The sequence below is a fragment of the Pimephales promelas genome, chromosome 10 (assembly GCF_988280905.1).
Source record: "Pimephales promelas chromosome 10, fPimPro1.hap1.1, whole genome shotgun sequence".
NCBI classification, from domain to species: Eukaryota; Metazoa; Chordata; class Actinopteri; order Cypriniformes; family Leuciscidae; genus Pimephales; species Pimephales promelas.
The window spans coordinates 28,507,120-28,530,741 of NC_142778.1; the positions used below are offsets into that span (position 1 = coordinate 28,507,120).

At 41.1% G+C, this 23,622-nt stretch overlaps 1 protein-coding gene across 7 annotated transcripts in view; it reads left to right on the forward strand.

The window, feature by feature from the left end:
* znf423 (zinc finger protein 423) overlaps positions 1 to 23,622 on the forward strand; it is a 162,847-nt gene that overhangs the window by 46,350 nt on the left and 92,875 nt on the right. For 5 of the 7 annotated variants that reach the window (XM_089116415.1, XM_039693310.2, XM_039693311.2 and 2 more), the window contains one exon: positions 2,423 to 2,632. In XM_089116415.1, coding sequence (XP_088972541.1) covers positions 2,423 to 2,632 — 210 coding nt within the window. The remainder of the gene's footprint in view (positions 1 to 2,422; positions 2,633 to 23,622) is intronic. The other 2 variants (XM_039693312.2, XM_039693314.2) reach the window with 1 other exon arrangement.

Below are 23,622 nucleotides of genomic sequence, written 5' to 3' on the forward strand. Positions count from 1 at the left end.
TACTTTTTCACCTGAAAAACTCTTAAAACTACATTTCGTGACACAATAACAGTAGTAATATATTTCAACTGTATGTTTCTAATGCCCTTGTAGCACGCGTGAGTGACGATATTCTGTCCACCAATCACCGTTCTGCAGTGAGTCTAGCTCCACCTTTTAGTACCCTTTCACTGTGCTAGGTACCCCAACGGAAGGGTACCCAAAAAGTGGTACGGTACGGTTCGGCTTTTTCGTACCATTCACAAGTTTTGACAGTGGAAACGCAAATAATTGCATACCGAACCGAACTATACCGTACCGTACCACTCAGTGGAAACGAGCCATAAGTCAGGTGACCTGATCATATGACCGTCTGTTGTTTTTTCCACATTTAAGTTGCATAAAATTAAAGAAGCGACAGGGACTTGGTTTTATCCATTGGTTGTTGATTGGTTGGGTGAAGATCTGAATGCGAGCTTGCAGTCATTTGTAAGAAAGAGACTAGTTTTAAGTTAGTGGACTAAATTATTGGAGAATTATGGAATGCGTAACCAGAGAGAAGTCTATTGTATCACAGAGAGATCAAGATATGACAAGTTCACAACTTTTTTTTTTAAAATTAAACATGGATGGAATCAGATAGCTCTCCACAATAAGATCAATAACATTTACAAAGCAGAGGGTGAATTTGAATTATTTTGTATATTACTTTTGTTGTATGAACATAACAAAATATATTAGCATTGACACCTTTGTCAAGTGTGGTCAGAATGGTCTCTGACCACCTCCATATGCGGTCTAGGTAATCAAAATGCAATCACCTGGCTTTTAAAGTGGCCAAGTGCTATCCGATTGCGATCTGACCACTGAAAGAGCATGTTAATAGCAGGTGTGATGGGGCCCTTTGTGTCTTAATTTGGATCAATTTTATCAGGGTCTCTTTGCTCCCTTTCTGTCTCGCAATCTCATACCACCTCGCATTTTGTACGCCGTCTTGTCTCGCTTCCTCTGTCTCTCTTTCACTCTAACTCAATCTTGCTCTCTCTCCTCCCTCTACCTCCAGTCTCGTGTGTAGTCCTTTCAGCGTAGAGCCTTTAATGTGATAATAAGGTGTGAAAATGGAGCCACAATGGCGGAAGGAGGATTGCAGTGGCAGATTTATCCACTGGTCCTTACTGTGTGCCACGAGCGACTGGGTGGCTCGCACTCAAGCGGCTCTTGAAGCCTCGGGCCCCTCTCTTACACTTCAGTCTAGAGGCTCATGGGAGCTTTGATGTAGTTTTGACTGAGACTAGACACACTTAGGGTTGGGATTTATACTGAGACTGAGAAAAGTGATCTCTTTTAGAACATTTTTAACAGTTGAGCTATTTTAATGTGCTACATTTTCTAACAATTAGCAACTCTCAAATGTAGCATTGGAAAGTTCAACTGATTCAAGTGAATTGGTTCATCCTATTTTATTATTTACCTCATGTGCAGCATTTGAATGTCTGATTCATACTAGTCAATTGGTCCTCTTTCTCTTGAAAGTCCACAGAATCCGAATTCTACGGAATGTATTATTTTCCTCATAATGCTAAATGTAGCAATTGGAAAGTTTTATTCATTGTAGTGAATCATTTCATTTGGTTTATTTACTGATTTTTAAAATGATTTACTGAATTTAATTCCCACACATTCATCTTTGTAATAAAACACTTTTTTTATTTCTAGTTTAATTGCTCGTATTTTTTGTGTAACATTTTGACAACATCACAGTCTCCATTTATTATTCTTTTGTTCAGTCTCATTAATATAACCAAAACCCTCATTGTGCTACAAAATACAGCTTTTATTACATTATATGCGAGTAAAATATGAAGAGTTCAGATGCAAAAGCCTCTAAGTGCCATTTGAAATTTTCTTCTAGAATGATCATTTTTATCAAGCTTGTATATTTAAGTTCAGTGATTTCACTTAAATGGCAATGATAATTACCTATTAATTGTTATTTAAGTCAAATTACTGAACTTAAATATACAAGTTTGATAAAAATCATCATTAAAGAAGACAATTTCAAATGGCATTTAGAGGCTTTTGCATCTGAACTCTTCATATGAATATGCAGTGTACTGTAGTTGACATCTTCTCCAAAAAGACTAGTTTACTAGTTTACCTACTTCATTTATTGAGTTCTACTTTGGCAAGCTGCCGTTTCAAAATAGCGTTGCCAACACTGGACAGCTTACAACCTGCTTGATTTGTTTTTTATTGATTTAAGTTTTGACAAGTACAGTACGTTTTGCTACCCGTGACATTTGCTCTGCATCAGCACATATATAAAGTACAACGCACAACAGTAAAGAAATAATTATTATAGTATGATTCACCTGTCAACAGCAGTCCCTTGACCTCACATCTTGCCTCTTTCTCTCTGTGGTGCATGTGTGTATATACATAGATGCAGCGGTATCGGAGCGAGACTCTGATAGAAAGGAGAGCCGGGTGACTGGTGAGGACGGAGAACAGAGTGTGACCAGTCATGACGAGAGGGTGGGAGAGGAGGATTTAGATGACGACTCCATCTTCACCTGTGACAACTGCCAACGGGACTTTGAGTGCCTGGCAGACCTGACCGAGCACCGTACCAACCACTGCCCAGCAGGTTTGTGTATGTGTTGTGTTTCTCCACTGTCTTAAAGGCAAAAAGTGTATTTTTTTTCAATGCATCCTCCTATCAAAATGTTTGAATCATACTTGAGAATGGATGATGGTTGGTACAGCATTCAAAGGTTTAGTTCACATGCCCCCCCCCCCCCCCCCCCCCCCCCCCAAAAAAAAACCCCATAATTTACTCATACTCAAGCCATCCTAGATGTTTTTGACTTTCTTCTTCAGCCAAACCTGGCTCTTCCAAGCTTTATAATGGGACTGAATAGAGCCTGAGTTTTTGAAAGTCCAAAAAGCGCATCTATCCATCATAAAAGTAATCCATACGGCTCCAAGCGATGTCTTTTTGTAAAAGAAACGTATATAACTTTATAAACTATAATCACTGGCTTCCGGTAACGGCCATACGCGTATGACGTAAATGAGCCTCTCGCAGTTCAAACAAATAGGGTTTGGCTTCAAACTCAAGCTCCTCCATCATTTCTCTTTAAAACATTTGTTTAATTTGTTTCAGGCTATTTGTTTAGCCTGGAACACACCAAGCCGACGGCGACGAACTAGTGCTGTTGAAAGCCGACCGTGTTGTCGCCTCTCGTCAGGGTAAAAAGCTGCACTTGAACACACCGAGAGAACAACAGGCGACTGTCAGCTAGAATGTGCGTTCTGCGCCTGCGTGTAAATGAGCCTACTGTCATCATTTGACAGTAGGCGAATATAGAATGACGAATATAGACTAATATATCTGCAGAAAAAACTGTCTATTTCTGCAGATATATTAGTCTATATTCGTCATTCAAAAAGGAAAACTGACGCTGCCGGCTGCAGATACACACACCGTAAACACCGTTTTGAATATCAATCCTGCTAAACACTTTCTTTATTCCACTCCGCTCATGTTAATATTGAAATATTCGCCAAGGAACACTCAGGTAAGATGACGTAACATAAGAACAGCCTTCAATCTTTGCCGTTTTGACTTTTTTGCTTGCTGTTTCGCTTTTATTCTCGTGCACTGACTCTTTCACTAAGCTGAACTGCAGATCAGAGTTCTCTCTTTTCCCGACGGCCTGACGCCGATTCAACACGTCGAACCGTTATGGCTTTATGGATTACTTCTCTGATAGATGGATGCGCTTTTTTTAGGTTCAAAAACTCTGAAGAAAGTCATATACATCTAGAATGGCTTGAGGATGAGTAAATTATGGGATAATAGAATTATTTGGCTGAACCAACCCTTTAAGACAACCTTTTCTCCTACAATAATCATGCAAGTTTTTTAGATTTTTGGGGGGTGGTGATGGCTCAGTGGATAAGACACATGCATTTGGTGTGAGAGACGCGGGTTCGAATCCACTGCGAGACACCAATGTGTCCCTGAGCAAGACACTTAAACCCTAGTTGCTCCAGAGGCACGCGACCTCTGACATATATAGCAATTGTGTTGGATAAAAGCGTCAGCTAAATGAACAAATGTGAATGTAAATGAAGATGCAAATTATCTTGCATTACGTTAGTGGGCGAAACTACCTGTTTAGCCATGCAATGGCAGACGAGGGAATTGGTTAGTAAACTTTTTTTTCAATTTCTTGTGGTTATGGTCTTGGCGCTGAAATTATACACTGCTTTAATTTCTTATTTCTGAGGAAATCATATTGGCAGGAGGCAGAAGTTGGTATAGTTTTTCGAGGCGGTGGGGTTACTTAGAGGCCGTTGGCTGTTCTGGAGTCAGTATGCTCCCTCAGGAGAGGGGTGTTTTAAAGCTATCACGCAATACACGCACACAATAGCCGTTATTACAATCGCGGTAATTAATGAAACGCTGAAAGCGGGCCTGCAGGGGCATCTGCTTCCGAGCAGATTAATCAAGGGTCTCTCCTTAACGAGCATAAAATCTGAGGAAAAGAGGGGGAGAGGTTGATATATATAAATGTAAAGAGAGAGAGAGAGAGAGAGAGAGAGAGAGCATGAGATGCCACTCCAGCAGTTGAATGCAGTATGTTTATTGAATCATCTTTTCAGCTATATAAAATTCTTAAAAATTCGATGCTAGTGGATTGTTTACATCCACAGCCCTCATCATAACAGAGCACACATGTTTCTGAGGGGACACAATACAGCATGACACAACCCCTTCCCCCATGTCCTTCCATTATTTTGGCTGCTTCCAAAGTAATGAAATCATGGCCCTGGATTTTAGACGCAATCTCAGTCTTGGAGTCATCAGAGAGATGCATGTTGCGTATTGGAGGGGAAGAATAAAGAGTGAAATGAAATGACAAAAGGCAGTTGTTCCCAGGAGTGTGCGATCTGAAGATTTTAAAAGAGGGTGCTTCTCAATCGAAAGCATGCGTCACAGAAAGATTGCATATTTTGGCTGCCATATCATCAAAGTCCGTCAAAGGACTTCTCATTTTTAAAGGATCCTTTTAAGGCAGGCTTAATTTCACGTCCTTCATTCGGCCTGTTTTGAAGGATGCATCAACTGTATCCTTCATGTCCTCCAATCACCCACGCTCCTTTGCACACTTACCAGTTCACAAAAAAAGAATTGTCAGAAAATGAATCGGCACTATGGACAAAAAAGTTTTGTTTTGTATTGTTGTAAATTAATCACATAATGCTAAACTACATTATGTAAACCACTGGGAGACCCCAGATAGGAATGCAGTTAATATAAAGGTTTTTATTTTCAAAATATAATTTTAATAGATTTTTCACATCGTGACTGCTGGGTCGGAAACATTTATGACGTTGCCATGCGCGTTTACTTTACCATTTCACTGTAACATTTAATGTTGATGAGGAAGCACACATAATCTGGTGCCGTGTCTGTTAGTATTATTTCTATAATGTTATATATTTTATTACTTTTAAAATGACCTTTTTTATTTTTATATTTTCAGTTTTCATTTTAATTAAAGAGTTCTTCAGTTGTCTGTCTGTTTAGGTTTCATTTATTTGTATTTAAATTTTAGTTTGGTTTCAGTTTTTGTTGATTTCCACTTAGTAATTTTAGCACTTAAACTCATTTAATTTAATTGCCAAGACAACATTTCTAATTCTTGTTTTTATTATTTATCTAATTTTTGTGTTTTATTTAATTTCAGCTTTATTTCAATAAACACAAATTGTTCATAGTTTTAGTTAACAATAAAACCCTGATTATTACTTTATTATTATTATTGATAGAGAATAATCTATTAAATTATTATTGAATAATGCAGATTAATATTCAATATTAGTTTAAAACATATTTTTAATTATTTATAACAACAACAATAATAGCGGTTAATAAAAAAATCCCTTGCAAACCCTTTCAAGTTCTTGACACACTCCTGGGAGCTGGTAGGGGGAGAGAGTGGCGTGCTGCTGGTGACTTCATCTGATAAGGGACAAACACGCCATTTTGTGTGCGTGTGTGTGTGTGTTGGTCTGTGTGTGTGTGTGAGGGAGGCCATGTTGTGGAGAGCAGTGGATGGTTCCCATGGCCCCAAGGAGAGCCTGGCCAATATCAGCACACCAGCAGAAGGCTCATAAAGCCACTCTATCAATTTACGGTTATTATTATGACCGCATGCCCGTCAGAGCAGGAATATTCTCGAGCACAGCCGTGCCACACCACGGCATGAAATGAAATTTCTATTCCCTTAACAGAAGACACCATTGCTATAGAATTACACCTGGAATCCCATCATGTGTTTGTGCGTGCATGTGTATTTGGCATGTCCGCCTCATATTTGTGCACCGTCCTCTTGTTTAGCTTCTCGACAATAATAAAACCTAGTCTGATATTGTCGCTAACCATCCCTACCAACATTTTTTTTCTCCCTCCATCCCTCTCTTTTTCTTTCCCCCTCTCGCTGCCATTGATCGCTGCTAATATGAGTTCCACAGGAGACGATATTGGAGACGAGGAACGTCTGCCTTTCCATCCCTCCAAATGTCTTTGGCTCTGCCTGCCCCCATTACACTCCTAGCATTTCCATCTCCTACTTTCTTATATCTCTTAAAGTTTTTGTGCTCTTTCACTTTCTGCTTAGAGATTTAGAGCATTCAAAAGGTGTGATATCATATTGAAAATCTGGGATACAAAATAATTTTTAAGCCAAAAAATGTATAAATTTTAGGATTTTTTAAAAGGAAAAAAAAACATGATTTAACATAAATAAGAAATGTGTCTGTTTCTGCACTTATGAAATGAATTTTTATGTCACAACAAGTAGGTTTATTTCTGACATTGATCATGTGAATCTTTGTACAAATCAGGTTTATCAGGTTTTACTCAAATTTATGGGGGTCAGGCAGTTCAAATGCTCCTGTCAATTATGCAAGTATTAAAGCTAAAAGAGATTCTGAAGTTCATATAAATATTGCAATTCAACTTAAATTATGCTCATAATATACATGTTTTAGATTATAATTTATGTTTAAATGAGAGCGTTTTCGTTAGTGTTCCCAAACTTTTAACAGTGTTATTATCTTTATTTTTGGCACCACAGTTTTTTACACTTCTGTTTGAAATATTGGTGTTGGTAAGATTTTGTTAATACGCTTTTGAAAGTCTGAATCACCAAGGCTGAATTTATTTGATAAAGTAAAAACTATTTTAAATTTTTATTTTAAGCATTTTTTCCCCTGTCACCTTTGAATATAAAGTAATATAAATCTTTTGTAACATTATAAATGTCTTTCCTGTTACTTTTGATCGTATTCTTATTCATTTCTTTCTTTAAAAAAAAGAGAAAAAAACTGACCCCAAACTTTTGAACAGTAGTTTAAATGACCCTGCGTCCCAATAATATGCCTGTTTACAGGATTACAGTGTAAGTGTGTGTGTTTGTGTTAACTTTTCTGGGAGTTGGACAGCATTATCATCTAGTGTGTGTTTATATTTGTCCGTGTGAATCTATCGGGTCATGAGTGTGGATTAGTGTTTGTGTGCACAAGTATGTGAATGTGTGTGGGTGATACAGGAGTGTGTGTGTGTGTCATGCTGTGGGCTGAGTCTGAAGGGAGGCTCTACTGGAAGAGGAATCTGGAACACTGGCTCCCTGAGGAGCGCTTGGAAAAAACCTCAGATCAAATGGAGAACATTCACTGCGCTGCTCCGCTCCACTGCCCTGCAACCGGCCAAGGTTGGGCCCTGGCTGTTAACAACACTCACCTCACTCTCTTGCTCTCTCTTTCTCTCTTTCTCCCTCTCGCCCCCTTTCCACATGTCCCCTGTGGCATTGTGCAGCTGACCCCTCCCTCTCTAGCCTGGAACAGAAGGCCCTATAGCCTCCTGGGTTTGACTTAGTCGAAAAAGAGGCCCAGTTAAGACTCCACACAGCACAGCATGTGGACCAGTGGGCCCGTTCAGGTGTCCTCTCAGCCTTGTTTTTGCTATTTGTGTAGCTTTTATCGGTCCACCTTATCTATGTGTTGAATATAGCAGTGCTGACCACCCCGCGAGCTTCCTAAACTCATGTGGCAGGACGGGGTGAGCAGGAGGCACAGATACGCACACACACACAGAGGTGACCGCTGCATGGCAGCTGAGCTCTTCTAGCTTGAAATTAGAATTCCTCCTCTCTGACCCATTTCTCACTCGATCAGTTCATATGTTGATCTGTGTAGAAAATAAATGTCAGGATACGTCTTCCTGAAGTAGAGCGGACCAGAAAGACTGATAGAGAATGGTTGAGTGAAGCAGGCAGCCGTGTGGGTAAACGAGAGAGCTGTCAGTCAGCTGGGGGGGCGGGCTCTCCACCTGTCAGATACAAATAGGAGGCGAGTGCTAATTAACCCGCCTTCAGAAGACTGAGGGGAACGGCAAGCGCTCCAGAGAGACAGGCTGGGAGAGAGAGAGAGAGAGAGAGAGAGAGAGAGAGAGTTGATGGGGGGGGGGGTTAGTAGTCAGTAGAAATAGCTCTACACAGCTCACACTCTCTCTGTCACTGCTCTGAGAAAGAAAGAGAGGGCGGGAAGACGAATGGCTTCTTTTTTTTGGCCTTTTTGCCACTTTTATTTATAGGTGTAGTCAAGAAAGGACATGGAGTGATGGGTTGAATAAGGGGGAATGGGGTCAGTAAATGTCACCAACTGGATTCAAACTCGCATGGGCCGCGTATGCGCTAACCGCTAGGTCACAACCTTGACAGTGACGTGTACTCTAAGCTTCTAACTTGTCAGTACTCGCTTTTTTATTGTTTAATTTATTACAATGATTTTTTTAAATGAAGTTTTTATGCACTTCTATCTATTACATGTAATTTGGTTATTAATTAAAATTAATAACATTATTACACTTGATTCAATTGAGTTTTTATGCATTTGATTTAAATATTTATTAAATACATTTTTGTTTTTATAAAACTAGTATGTTTAATAAACATTTAAATAAAGTATTTTATTATTATATTACATTATAATTATATTATTTTATTATTATTATTATTTTATATTTAATATAAACACAGGACTTTGTGAATGCATTTTTTCCTGCGTCTCCCGGCCCAGGTATACTTAATTTTTTTTGCGTGCCGCGAGCCTTTCAAAGTATAATCCTTTGGCCATGAGCGAGGAAAGATGTGTGTGGCACATGCGCACCGTCTAATGGACGTTGTTTTCAATCTCTCAAGTCACTCGCACATGTACTGTTGTACTTGGACCACGCGGACAGAAAAATTGTGCTGCGTGCAACAGTGTGATGACGGAAGTTGCGTCACACGGATAGTGCGCAGACCGTCGCGACCGCGGACAGCCGAAATATACTTTGGGCTGAAGTCTGTTACATTCAGTGCACACCAACTCATTTACTTCTATAGACACTCTCACACACACACACAGAGCGGTGTGCCTTCTCCTCTGCTGGGGTGCTAGGTGGGGAGTTGTGCGTCTGGCAGGCAGTTAAAGTGTAATGGGGGTACGTGACGGGCCTCGGGGTGGTTCGGTCCCCTGAGAGAGCAGTCACCCCCTTCATTTTTTCACTAAACACACACTCGCCCAGGGCGCTTCACGTCATGAACACACATCCCTTTTCCTCATATCCATCCTTCCATCCATCTGTCCGTATATCTGTCCTGGCCAACCGAAGACCCCCCCCAGCTGCCTGTCATCACGACAGCAGCTGAATCCAGGGAGGCCAAGACTCTTATTAAAGTTGCAGATCATTTTCCTCTCCCTTCATCCTACAGAGAAAGAGAAGAGTAGTTTGTAATTTGATCTTGCTGTGCAGAAAGAAAAAAAAGTGGGCAAGGACAAATTGGCATTCGTTTCTTAGTCGCATGTTTTAAAAAATGTGGCCGGGCATTAATTTGTATGTTGAATTTTTCGGGCTAATTACAACATATAAGATTAAGCTTGATTGCCATGGAAAATAATTTTGACTTGGTTTGTGAAAATGAATAAAAACGCAATTTCACGCTTACAGTGTAAGTCTGGTGCCCTTTTTCCAACGACTGGGAGCCAATCTTGGAGCCCTTTTCGCGTGCCTTTTCGTGCGTCTCAGTTGAGCTGGAAAAATTGGATCCGCACCATTAAAAATGCATTTAATAATTCTATTATTTCACATATATTATACAAACTATTTTTTAAACAACACGACATTGCATTAGAAGCCGACTGTAATTGAACAAAGACGCTGAATTAAAATACTTAAGATATATGGCTCATAAACAGACTGTGAAGTATTAAGGATGGCTTTTAACATAATCAGTTACATCATTTTTCAACTGTCAAGTCAGCAGAAATGCTGTCTTAGGAGAGGTTTGAGCACACCTTGTATTGCCTCATTGTTTTCCATTGTAAGGACGTAACTTTCTTTTTCGTTTTTACTATTCGTGAGACGATCTGAAATTGTTGGCTGTGGTAATCGACAGCATGCCACCTTCGTCTTCAGCTGTATTTGCTTTGCGTGCGTTTGCGCCACCTATATCAGAGGAGCGCGTGTGTTCGCTTCTGTGTGTTTGGACAAATCAGACTACTCGTGTTCCCTCAAAGTAAGAGCTGCTTTGTGTGTTGGTCCTCCCTTACCCCCTCCATCTCCTCTCTCTCTCTCTCTCTCAGAGCCAGAGGGTGGCCTGAAGATTCCTCCACTAAGCCTTTGGCACAGATACAAATGCAGTCACAGCTGGTTGTAAACTCAGGTTTTCCAGGGAGAGCAAGAGCCCTGCCTCCATAAGAGAGAGAGAGAGAGATTGAGGGGAGGGGAGGGGGCACAGCATGCAGGGAGAGAGAGAAAGGGAGGGGGTGAGACGAAGGAGGGTTGTTTCAAAGCACACTGGAAGTCATTTTTCATCACAGGGTTCATTTTTCACGATGAAGTTCTTTTCTCTCTCCTTTTCTCTTTCCCCATCGCTGTCTTTCAGCGTCTCTTTTTCGCTTCCTCTCCTCCTCCATCCATACGTGACTCTACTTATCTTGTGTTTACCCCCCCTCGCTTGCTCTCCTAGCCCTAGATTTTCCTCTTCCCCCTCTTATAAAATATGGATAGCACCAGTTTTGGGAGAGTTGAGAGGCGCTCTGGCAGAGAGAGCAGTGCTCTGTCTCTGTAGAGACTCGGTTTGTGCATGCACCTAAACACTTCACTGAGCAATCTGTCAACATGTCAGCAACACATGTTTTGTAAAAAAAAAAAAAAAGAAAGGGAAAGAAAAAAAAAGAGGAGAGAGGAAAAAAAGCGCTTCCAGAGGGAGTAATGGCTCCCACCAGGACTCCGAAAATGCTTTGAATTCAGCAGATTTCTATTGCGGGGGGACTCCCCTGGGGTGCCTTTTTTACAATGCCTGCATTTCAGAAATTTGAGCCAAAGACCCCTGGGGGCGTCCTTTCATAATGCCTGAAAATGTAGGGTTATATTGTGTGCAGTTCCCCATGGGGCCTTTATTAATACCTGAATTCTGAGGGACTGGAAATTACACAGGGACTCTGTGGGGGCCTGCGCTCGCACCAGGAAGGGAGAAAAACTCTGTGGGGACGTTCTCTCTTCTCTTCTCGTCCTTTTCCTTCCATCCTCTCCTCTCCTCTCTCGTTTTTTTTTTTCTTTCCTGCTCCACGCAAGAGCGAAATAAAAGAATTTGCCAAAGGACACAAAAAAGGAGCGTGTGTGTGTTGGCGGCAGCGTACTTGTATTCAGCTTGCCTTCTCGGAGGGAAAAAATCAGCAGATTAAAAATGTAACTCTCTCTCTGCCTATCTCTCTCTCTTTCTCTCTCGGCTGCTGTGTTGAGCAGGCGGGCGGAAGAGGGGAGAGTAAATATTTGGTCTGTCTGCGTGTGCCCAGGAAGAAGCCAAAATCTGTTGGAATATCCACACACAATTTTTTCCCGCTCGTTGGAGAAAGAGAGAGAGAGAGTTAATATTCCTGCCACCAAACGCACTCATTTGTATTCATTGGCTATACGAAGGGTGTGTACAGACAAATAAATGTACAGATAATCAAAGTACACAATTACAAATCTATTTCTTTTGGTGCTCATCCACCCCGATATGTATTATTCATTCTGGGCTTATTTGCGCAAGCTCTGGCCCCGTGTCCTTTTTGTTTTAGGGTTCAAATCGTCTCTCTTTTTTCTGTATCACACGCATTTTCTAATGCATAAATATTACTCACTCATACATAAAGATCTGTGCGCGCCTCAGGAAGTGCAGTAGTTCAAAATGAATTTTCTGCAGATGAATTAAACTTTCCATCGCTGGATGTTGACTGCTCAACTTTGAGCCCCAAAGTCAGTTCTAAGATGGCCGCCCTTTGTTGGTTTTTCCGCAGGGACGAGGTCTTTGTCAGAGGCTCTGTGGGCGGAAGAGGTCAGGTGTTTCGGTCTTCCGTTGATCGCCTTGCGTCTTAGTTAGTGTTTTGTGTGAGAATGTGACCCCTGGTTGGTGGGTGTGTCCTCGGTGACCCCGAGCATTGGAGAATAGAGCCATCACCAGGTTCTTTGCGGGGAGCCGCGGTAATGAGGAACAGCCTGTTCTCTCCAATTCAGTCCTGTTGCCCCCTCCTTCTCTTTCTGTCTCTCACCCTGTGGTGGATAACCCAAACTGCCCTCTTTCTCCATGTCTCCCTCTCTCGAGCTCTCCTGCAGTGTCCTTTCTCCCTTTCTCATTTTCTTTTCACTCACTCCCCACCTCCTGTTGAGTTCGGCCCATTTGCCCCCAACTCCCTCGCTCTCTCAATCTCTGGCTTCTCCATTATGGTTTGTGGCTACTAGCTGTGCTCCTCCACTCCTCACTGGCTCCCTATAGCCAGCTTAGCGTGGGCCGAATGTGGGCGTGGAGTGGGCCCCTGCAGATCCGGCCCTCAATATGTGCCGTTGCCGGCATTGTTACCATACAGTACGAAGATGCGGTCAGGTGGCGTGGTTATGTCGACACACCCCGGAGCTGCAGACCTTGGGTTCTTGCACACATAAACCTAGACCCGCATACTCTTTCACATTCTCACACTCAAGGGGCCCAAATCGCGCACACACAAGCTCTCACATACATACACACACTTGGTGCAGTGGAGCCAAAGGGCAGTGTGCCAGGGGGAGAGCTGTTATAATAGTTTTAACCCTGCGCTCAGGTGTGGCTCGCCTTTGTCAAGTGAAATGTCAGGAAAAGCAGTGCCCCTGGGGCGTACGCACGGAGAGAAATGGGTAAGGCTGTCTGAATCCACACTCTTTTCAAAGAGCCCCAGCCTTTCCCCCTCTGTAGACAGACCAGAGTCCATTAACCACGGCCGCCAGCGTACATGCTCACACGCTCGCCCTTATTGACACACTCTCACTGATTCAGCACGCAGACTTACGCACGCCAATTGAGATGGACAAATACACGCCCATAATTTACTTTTAAATTGGTATTCGTATTAATGCCTTTACAGGTCTGTTCCATAAGCTAGTAGTTGCTGTCTACATCTGTAATGGACCCTCATTAGTGACAAATTTGGAACTCTCTTTGGAAGATGGTGCTCCTAATGTGAAGCACAATTGTTCCTGGTAGAGTGTGATGCTAACATATTGCTAAGCTAATGCTCTAAGCGTAATAGAGTGCCGAAGTGATGACGTCACTTTGTAGGACAACTCGGAAGCTAGCGGCGCATGGATTCCCTCGATCGAAAAGCTATGCATTTTCCCCATAGACTTTGAAAATCGCAAAAAATAAGATCTGTGTTCAACAAAGAGTTGTGACCCTTAGACGTTTTGTCTATCAAGATAATCGTTACAAGTTAATCCAAAATGTATACATTTTGAAGCCTATATAACGTTTTTAAAAAACACAAGCAGACACAATAAAGTTTAAAAAAAAACACAAGCAGGTTATAACTGTGTGTTTGATGTCATAGATCAAAACGTGAAAATATTTAGAGGCTTTGTTCACCACAGACCTTATTTCAGGCGATTTAGCAAAAACCCATTCAAAAATCCCATAGACTTTAGAGCGAGGGAACTGGGAGTGCTAAATGCTAACTCGCTTCCACGTTTTGGCCTACAGAGTGATGTCGTAACTTCGGCACTATATTTTTATGTCCAATGGCAAATTGTAAAGGTTTTTTTTTTTTTTGGACAAATCACTATGGTAATAGCCTACAAACAAATACTAACCCCTTACCCTACTATAAACTCTAACCATAACCTTGGTTGGAGCACATCCTGATAGATTGCAAACTGTTTATCACAATCAAATCCATTCATCAAATCCATTCTAAAAAGCACAAAAAATACACTGTGCGCATGAATAGAGCAGTGTATTTATAATCATCATCTTAATTGTCATTAATTCTCTACACTCGTCCACCATCTTGTATTGCGATTTGGGTTGTAATAAATCAAAATTCTCTCACTCTTTTAACTTCTGGACAAAGACAGGAAGCTTTTTTAGCACTAATGCTTCATAACAAATAGCAAAGGATACACATTAGGTATTTGATTTTATTTTGGACATTCCTGTGCCGTATCATCTATCTATTTTATCACAGAAAATGATGGGAAATGTAGTTAACTGTCTTCATAAATCACTAAAAGAGTTGTTTTTATTTTAATACACAAAATCCGTTCATCACAAATCACAATTACAGTTTATCAATAACAATTTGTTTCTCTCCAGTAATTGTTTAGGTAACCCGCTAGGGTTTGGAACAGAACTTCAAATTATCTTTAAGTGTCCTATCTCTTCATATGGCCTCATGATGTGGCGGCCAATCACAGTTTGTTTAGTAGTAACACGAAACACGGGCCACACTCCTGTCAAGATTACATCTCTTCTGACTTATGATATTCACATCTCACATGAATGCAGCATTTATCACATATTCTCATTTTCGTAGTAACATTATATCACAGTTGATGGTTTGCACACAGCCCGCACTCAGTAAGTGTCCACAAATGATAGAGAACCTCTTTTCCTATCTTCCCATGAGGACAGCCCCCCTTGGGGACCTCTGCCAGCCTCAGGCAGGCTCTCAAACACCCATTACGGCCTCCTTCTATCTCTCTCGCACACACACACGCACTCGTACACGGTGACGTCAGTGGCTGGTTGCTCCCCTGGGTGCCTGGAGCAGTCTTTGTTCCCCCTCGTTTTCCCCCTCCCCTTCAGTCCTGCTCCTCTCCATGTCCTTTGTCCCTGGAAATAGCCATCCAGCTAAGTGCCTGATTGGAATCCTTCGCATCTTGGCAGGGTCGCAAGGGGGGGCGCCTGAGACCGCGAGGGAGTGAGAGATAGATGGATAGTAGGAGAATGAACAGAACAAGTCTAGATTTAGAGCGTAATATCGGATGAGGAAGGGCATGCATGTTGTTTTCCCCCCTTTTTTCAGTAGAATTAGCCCGGTAGGTGTGTATTGTTTTGTCGAGGCTAGTGACAGTGGAGCTTCCCGGGAGAAACTGAGAAAGAGAAGTGCGTGATGGGGGTTGAGTGTTCAAAGGAGACAGCCCTCTTTTGGGGTTAAAGATTCGGAGAATCCTTCTACTGTTCCTCAGAGCCTTCGCTATCCACCCTGCCTTTGTAAAATATTTAAACCTGTTTCTCATTTCTGGGGAGGATAGGAAACTCGCTGCTGAATAAGTAACCAGACCTGGGAGTGGGTGGTGTCACAGTCACAAACTCCACCTCGGAAAAGACGATAAATGCAACGCACACAACCCGACAAGAAAAAACAAAACTTGTCACGTTATTAGCCTTGGTGTCTCGCCATTTTTTTTTTCTTTCTTTCATTCATTCTCTTTCTTTCTCTCATTCTTTCTTTCTTTCTTTCTTTCTTTCTTTCTTTCTTTCTTTCTTTCTTTCTTTCTTTCTTTCTTTCTTTCTTTCTTTTTCTCTGTTTAATGAGAGCAGCTCCAGTGGAGCGCAGTAGGGCCATGGCGGACCTGCTCTCTGGCTGGCTGGTGGGAGCGCCCTGCTCAAGTAATGAACTCCCCCAGGACACTGCACAGCAATGCGGGCTTGTTTCCACACTCCGTTCCCAGGGCAGACCGGGACTGCTGTTGACGCCGTTGCTGCTGGGTGGGGAGACTAAAGAGAAAGAGAGGGAAACTTAGAGACTGCTTACCCCCCGGTCTGCTGCAAAAGCGTGCGGCCTGCGAAAGCCTAGATAAAGTGAAGTGGGGGTTTGGAGGAGAGGGAGTGAGAGAGTGAGCATCGGGAGGCTCTGACAGCTGTGGGGGGCTTTGGGTTTACTGGTGAGGGGCTGATAACGGGTCGGTACGGATCGGAGACGACTAATAATCCACAAGCATGCTGAAAAAGTGTGGTTGTGTTTGTTGGTTTGGGATTGTGATGAACACTGTGTACTGGCACCATGTGTCCAGCTGGTAAGCATCGTATCCTAGCTTCTTGGCGTGCTAGAAAATGTTATTCCTTATTTATTAATGTATTTTTTATTATGTACTTTTTTTTTTCGTTTTGTTTATGAAGACGTTTGCAGAATATAGACTAACCTAGACCTGCTTTTGCGGATTTTGCTTTGGTGTCTTGCCATTGCCTTCTTTCCTTTCTTTCTTTTTCTTTCTTTTTTTCCTCCTTGCATTTTCTGCTCTGATTTGTTGGATGCCCAAGTGTCTTGTGGAATAGCAGAAGAATCAATAGTGATTTTGATTTGATTATCTTATGATGGAGAGTTTCCACCACCGGTTTGGGTCAGAACGGATAAACTTCTTGATGTAGACGAGGCAGCATCATTCCCCCAGAGGTCTAAAATTGCGATATGTGGATGTCAGAGAGGCTTGGCTGGGCTCTATAATGATCCAATCGTGCATAGACAAGAAGAAAACCACAGCCAAGTGTTAAATCTAATTTTGGACACAATCTGCAATCAATGAAAAATCCTAAATGGGACATTTCAGAACTTTTGTAGAGCTAGAAATGAACTCCATGGCAACAGTCATGAAGTGAAGAAAGTTTAGTGGTGGCGTTACTTGTGTCCCGATATACTGTAGACCGACCCGATGTATTTCTCTCATTTCACACCTCAGACACATCAGAGCCACTTTCCAGAGATAACAACGTTTCTTCCAAATGAAATAAGGCATGAGCGATTGTTTTTTTCCCTCCGACGTAATAATACCCATATGTCCTTAATTATTCATATTTTAGTAATGCACTCTCTTAATGGCTGGAAACACAAGTAAGTAATAAAACACTTGGGGGTTTGATTTAATTTAATTTTTTTTTCATATTAATTTAATTTTGGGGCATGTGTGCAAGCTTGTGCGGCAGAAAGCGTACCCTTCCATATTGGCTGTGTGCTTTTGCCTGTGTGGTGGGAAGAGAGAACATGAAAATAGTGAGATACAGGTTAGGTAAACAGGTAAAACATTAGGAAATTATAAAGGCCTATGTGTCTTTTCACTTCCAAACTCACGTACTGATTTCTCTTTCTATTCATCCAAATGTGTGTAGCAACACCCTTGTCACCAGTTACACATTGTACATCAGTTACACAGTCTTTATTTTTTATAGTTAGAACTAGTAACACAGTGTGTATTAGTGCTTTAACTATTATTATTGCTCATACATTCAAACACCCCCCTAACCTTATATTTTAAACTTTGGTGCATAACTTGACCTTGAACTATTTGAACTTCTTTCAAACTTATTTGTTTTTCCTTTCTCTACCAACATTTTGCCTAGCTTCACCACAAAAGAATAATCAATCTATTTTAGTCAATGTTTAATTTTATATATAAAAAATGTAATTACATAAAAATATTTTTTTAAATAAATGAAAAAAATATTTTAGATTTTTCATTAAATACATTAAAAAAATACTTTTTACTTTTTTACAAAATTAATTAGGATCAACTAATTATTAAATACTTGCCGCTTTTAATTTAAGTCGTTTTTCCTCCCAGATTTGTTCTGTTTTTTAATACTGCATACACATTTCTTGAATTGTTCAGGTTATATTCTAATAAAGAAACTGAACAATAATTATATATCGTCATTATACTATTGCTAAAACAACATCTAATGGTGGCTTAAACCTTGCACAGTACTGTACTATACATATATATGTGTTTACATGGCAACACAGCACTGAGAAACCCAATAGGACAAATATCTTGTCAACTAGCCCCAAACTCTAGGGGGCAGTGGGTCATCCTTTTTATTGAGCTTTGTATGGTTTTTGTGCCTTAGTGGATGATAAAAACCTGATAGACTTGTATTGAAGAAGGGACTTTATATCTTTTTTGACTTGGACTACTACACAACCACCCTTGAGCACCCTACATAGACCATCCCAGCATCATGGTAGGGACTTTTCTCATCACGTTTGCTTTAAAAATGTATAACTGTAGTTTATATGCTAAGTGATTTTAATTATTAAACCTACAACTTTCCAGTGGTTGAGTGTGCCATTGATGAAGGCAACATACATCCCCGAAGTTCTTCCATAGGATAGGGTAGAATGAGAGAGGGCATACATGAAAGCCAGATCATTGTTGAAGCCATTTTCATGTTTCTGTTCACCCACGTTTATTAAAAAGTGGTGTCGGGACCGCATTTGATGTGAGGTGGGGCTACACTTATACTGTTAGTCCCACTGCAATCCTTTTTTATGCTGTGGAGTCTGAGCAGCTAGTGGTCGCCATTGATCTACTGCGCGCCATCACACTGCCCTCTACCACACTGTGGGCCTCATTTTGTCTGTGTGTATGAGCAGGCTTTTTTTATTCACACACACACACACACATATATACATATATATGCAGACATTTGTATTCATGTTTGCATGTGCATTTTATGTATTTTACATATGTGTGAATGTTTTTACACATTGTATGTTTGAATATACGTCTGTCTGGAGGTCAGCTTGCTTCTCCCTCCCAGAGAACAGCCCCTGGGGCGATGCCAGAAGTTCCAACAAAAAGTTTTTTCTGTTGTTTTTTTCCAAGTCGTTCACTCGCAGTGGACAGCTATCCCCCCCATGGGCCAGCAAGGGGGCTTCCCGCATGGGGTGGGGCCTTGCCTGCAGAGGGGGAGGGCGAGGACAGGATCTGGCAGCGTTTGTGCGTCCTGGTAGGGGTTAGAGTGTGTGTGTGAAGGACTAGTGCAAAGGCAACCCCAGGAGCCAATGGATTGGAGAAGTTTTCTCATTGCCTCCATGCTCTCTTTCCATCTCCCCATGTTTTAGCGGATGTAGGCCGTAATTACTGGACCCCCTGGCTTCCCTTTCTCCCGACCGCAGCCTTTGATCTGTTTCATGTCGGGCAGATTTTTTTTCCCACTCGCTGTACCTTTGTCTCGTCCTCCCTTTCTTTTCTCTGCCGCTCCTTTTCCCCCAGCTGAGCCCCCTTTGATGGAGACAGTTTGAGCTCTTTAATACACAAAGAGAATTTTCTCTCTCGCCACCCTCCATTTTGTTTTAAAGTTGGGTCCTTTTTGTTGACAACCACATTGAACTTGATGCTGATTTTTTTTTTTTTCTTCCTGTCCGCTATTTTATTTTGTGTTTTTATGGTCCTCGTGACCTTGATTAAAGGCAATGTGCTCTTTTTTTCCCGCTCTGTCACCGAGTTAAAAATCAAATAAACTCACAAAGCTAATGGCTGGCCACTATTTGGGTCGTCCTGGCATCCTCTTTTCGCATTTGAACAGTGAATAAACGAGATGCGTGTTTTAGTTTAATGTGTGATGTTGCTGTTATGTGTGTAGGAGAGAGTCTCAGGGAGTGCATAGGTTTAACAAAAATAATAATCCACTGATGAAAACCATTCAAAGGGAATAAGCGGTCCTCACCTGTTGGCGGTCGCGCATTGTCCGTTGTTTAGCGCATGTCCCGCCGGGCGCTGATCCATAGCCTCCCGCATACATGGACGTGGGGGTTGTGTTTGTTTGTAAAGTAATAGCATTGTTAGCATAATGTTGAGTTGATTTGCTATTCGGTGGAGCTATTCTTTTGGGCTAATTGCCACACTACATAGCGCTCCATCAACAATAAAGGGCCAGTGCGAGTTTCTAAGAAGGCTCACATCATTTCAGAGCGGGTGTTGGTATGGTCCAGTGATCAGCTTTTGTTAACAGATCGTAGACAGGTGATCGGTAGTGACTTTTGAAAGATTTTGTTTGTGTGTGATTTTTCACATTTTATGTTCTTGTTTTTTGATTGATGATTCTCTCTTTCACCCTTTCTGTTGGTATGCTGATAAATGGCAGCGGTTATATAAATAGTTCAGCCAAAAATTTTAATTTTGTCATTATTTACCTACCCTGGTCATGTTCCAAACCCTTACAACTTACTTTCTTCTGTGAAATGGGAAAAGAGTTTAAAAAGTGTTAGTCAAGATATCCAAGCTGTTCTTTTTCATACAACAAATGTGTAAGAATGGATGCTTATCAACACAATAAAATTCTCTAAAAGTACTACATATGACACATATTATGTTTTCTTAAACCGTATAATAATTTTAGTGTAAAACAGCAAGTTTTGAAAAGTCATTATTCACTGAAACTTTCCATGAATTTTGAGAGCTATTATGAAATGAAAGATGTTGAGTGAATTAATAAAAACTTTATACATTTTGTGAATTGAAGAAAAAAAATTCTGGCACAACAGATTTGACATCAGCGCAAAATGCCAGTGTTTCTCACACATCTCATAACCCATTATTTAACACCAACATTTTAATATGCAGAATTGTGAAAGTAACTTGAGCGATTTTCAGTGACTAAATAACAAAATATGTATTTGTTATGACAGATTCTGAATAATGAATAATGACAGATTCTGAATTAATGATTGCTTTTTTTCATTTTTGGCTCTCAACGTAATCTTTTATGGTAAAAAAAAAAAAATGTGAATATTTATCTCTGTTTTTCATTCCTTGTAAGAAATTCATACAGGTTTAGAACAACATGAGAGTGAGTAATCCATGGCATAAGTTTCCATTTGTGTGAACTGTCTCCTTAAACGGATACTTCACCTCTGTAAAGATGAATGTGTATTTAAAATGGGTCATTTATGTAGAAGAAATGTGAAATTATTTTTGAATTTGGAGCTTTCTAGACTGAGAAAAGCCAGAAAATGTAATTTTGGCTTATATGGATGAAAGACAACAACTCCCAGAATGCACTTGCTGCGCTGCCCTAGGATGCCACGCCTACCAGTGCAGTAGTTAAACAACAAGTCTAGGCTACTAGTGAGTCTCCGACTTCTGTGATGAGTCTGCCCGAAAATGTGTTACGAGATTGCCCAAAATGTCCGGGATTTGGCTATTGCGTTCTACATTCGCCATTCATTATGTTGACTCTGGCAAACAAGACGAGACTGAGGGGCGCGGGAGAACGGCGCGAGGCCGAGGGCGTGATTAGCGATGAGCGACACCTGTGAGACGCACTGGTCGCGTATCTCTCACGGAGGAGCGTGAATAATATTCTTAGCAATGTTAAATAGCACATCAACCGATCACTTGTTAAGCGTTCATGTAAAAACTACATTCAAATTCACCAATCGGAATGAATTCAGTTAGATTGAAACAAAAGCTGTACATGTAAACAATAAATGGCGAATGCAGAAAGCAAAAACTGAATCCCGGACATCGTCGGCCAGAAATGTCCGGGAAAAAGAGGACGGTAACCCCTACTACTCCGCTTTCTCCACAGAGCAAGAGTCTGCTAACTTAACTTCCAAAAAAAAAGATGGCTGACACTAAGTGTACATTCTGTGAGCGAGATCCCACCCTCTATGGGCGGGTTGAAAACATGCAGAACAGCCCCTACTACTGACTGTTGTCTTTAGCCTCTGGCCAAAAAATCCTCCGATGATGCAAAATGACAATTTTTATGTCATCGGAGGATTTTTTTCAGACAAAAAAATACATAAACGTCTCGTCTCAGGGGGATATGAGAGTGGAAAGCATGGTAATTCGAAAATACTACAGGTTTTCTAGTAATACAAAGTTTAATGCTAAACCCTGAAGTATCACTTTAAGGGCAGCAGTTTGAGTTTATATGCGCCGAAAGTGATTGTGTGTGAGAGAAGCGAGAGAGACTGTTAGGCCGTGCATGCAGCAGTAATGACAGTGGTGAGGTGCAGCTGTTTGTGTTTATATGTGTTGTATTTGAGTGTGTGAGAGAGATAGAAAGAGAGGTTGAGCAGCAGACGGGCAGAGATAGACTGTGCATGCTGCTGTAATGACAGTGGTGAGGTGCAGCTCTCTCTGCGTCCTTGAACCCCGGCTGGGTGCTCTGGTGTCACCCTGGGGAGTGCACCGTTTAATACCACAGTAATTATCCTGTCCTTATTCACCACATTGCCGTCCAGGTGTCTCCTTCACCCTGTCTCCCAGCGTGTGTGTATCTGAGCGCATGAACTTGCGTATTAGTGTTTTTTTTATAGTGCTGCTGCCCTGTATTTTTATTCCTCTTAATATTCATGACACCTTTTCATTTACTCACATGGGTGGGTGCTGGGTGTGTGTGTGTGTGTGTCTGTCAATTTTTTTGTGTGTGGATGTTATATGCGCGGTTCTGTGTGTGCTAGTTCCTGTTTACTCAACTGTTTGTACATTTAACATGTGTTTGTGTGTGTAGTTTTTCTGTGTGTATGCTTATATGCATATGTGTATGTGATGTCTTTCTCTCTGGATCTCCAGCTTACCGTCTGTCTGCTCTCACAGTCTGTGTGACTAATGGCAGGTCCAGGTGTTCCTCTCAGTTCTGGTGGTCCCATGAGGTGCTGATGGCTCCCACTGTGGCATCGTGGGCAGGAGGTACCCGCCTCTCTCTGCCTGTGTGGAAGGTCCCCTGGGCTCAGCAGCCTCATGAGGACCCCAGCCTTAACCCCCCACTCTCAACTCCATAGTCCTCCTATAGATAAGATATTGAAGTGCAATACTATCCATTAGCTCATGTTGGGATTTTGATGTCTGAATTGAATGTGATGAAATACACGTAGAGTACTGCAAAATAATGCCAAGAAAACAAGCCTTTCTATTGCCTTGACTTTTATTACTGCACTTAAAAACAAACAGAGCTAAAAGTGTAGTCAGATTCAAGAACGAATGACTCGTATGAACCTGTTCTTTTAATAAATCGTTCACAAACTTAGTATGAATCAGTCAGATGAATCTTTCAGTTATTGAACTTAGTGCATTCTTGTACTTAAATGAACCAAAAGCCTCTTATGCTCACAGAGGCTGCATTTGCATGATCACAAATACAGTAAAAACTGTAATCTTTTGAAATATTATTACTTTTTATTTTAAATATTAGAACAACTGTGATGGCAAACCTGAATGTTCAGCAGCCATTACTCCCGTTTTTAGTCTTTACTGTAACCTTTTATCAATGTAATGCATCCTTACTGAATAAAAGTATTCGTTATTTCAAAAGAAAAAAAAATCTTACTGACCCTAAATTTTTTGAATGGTAATGTAAGTGTAAATCAGTATCATTACTGACAAGTTGTTCATATAAGAACATGTAGTTAAAAAACGATTAACTAGGAATCATTAAACTACTTCATACCTGTATTCCCCTTACTTGACTGTAGGGGGCGATACACATGTCCGATCACCAGTGTATC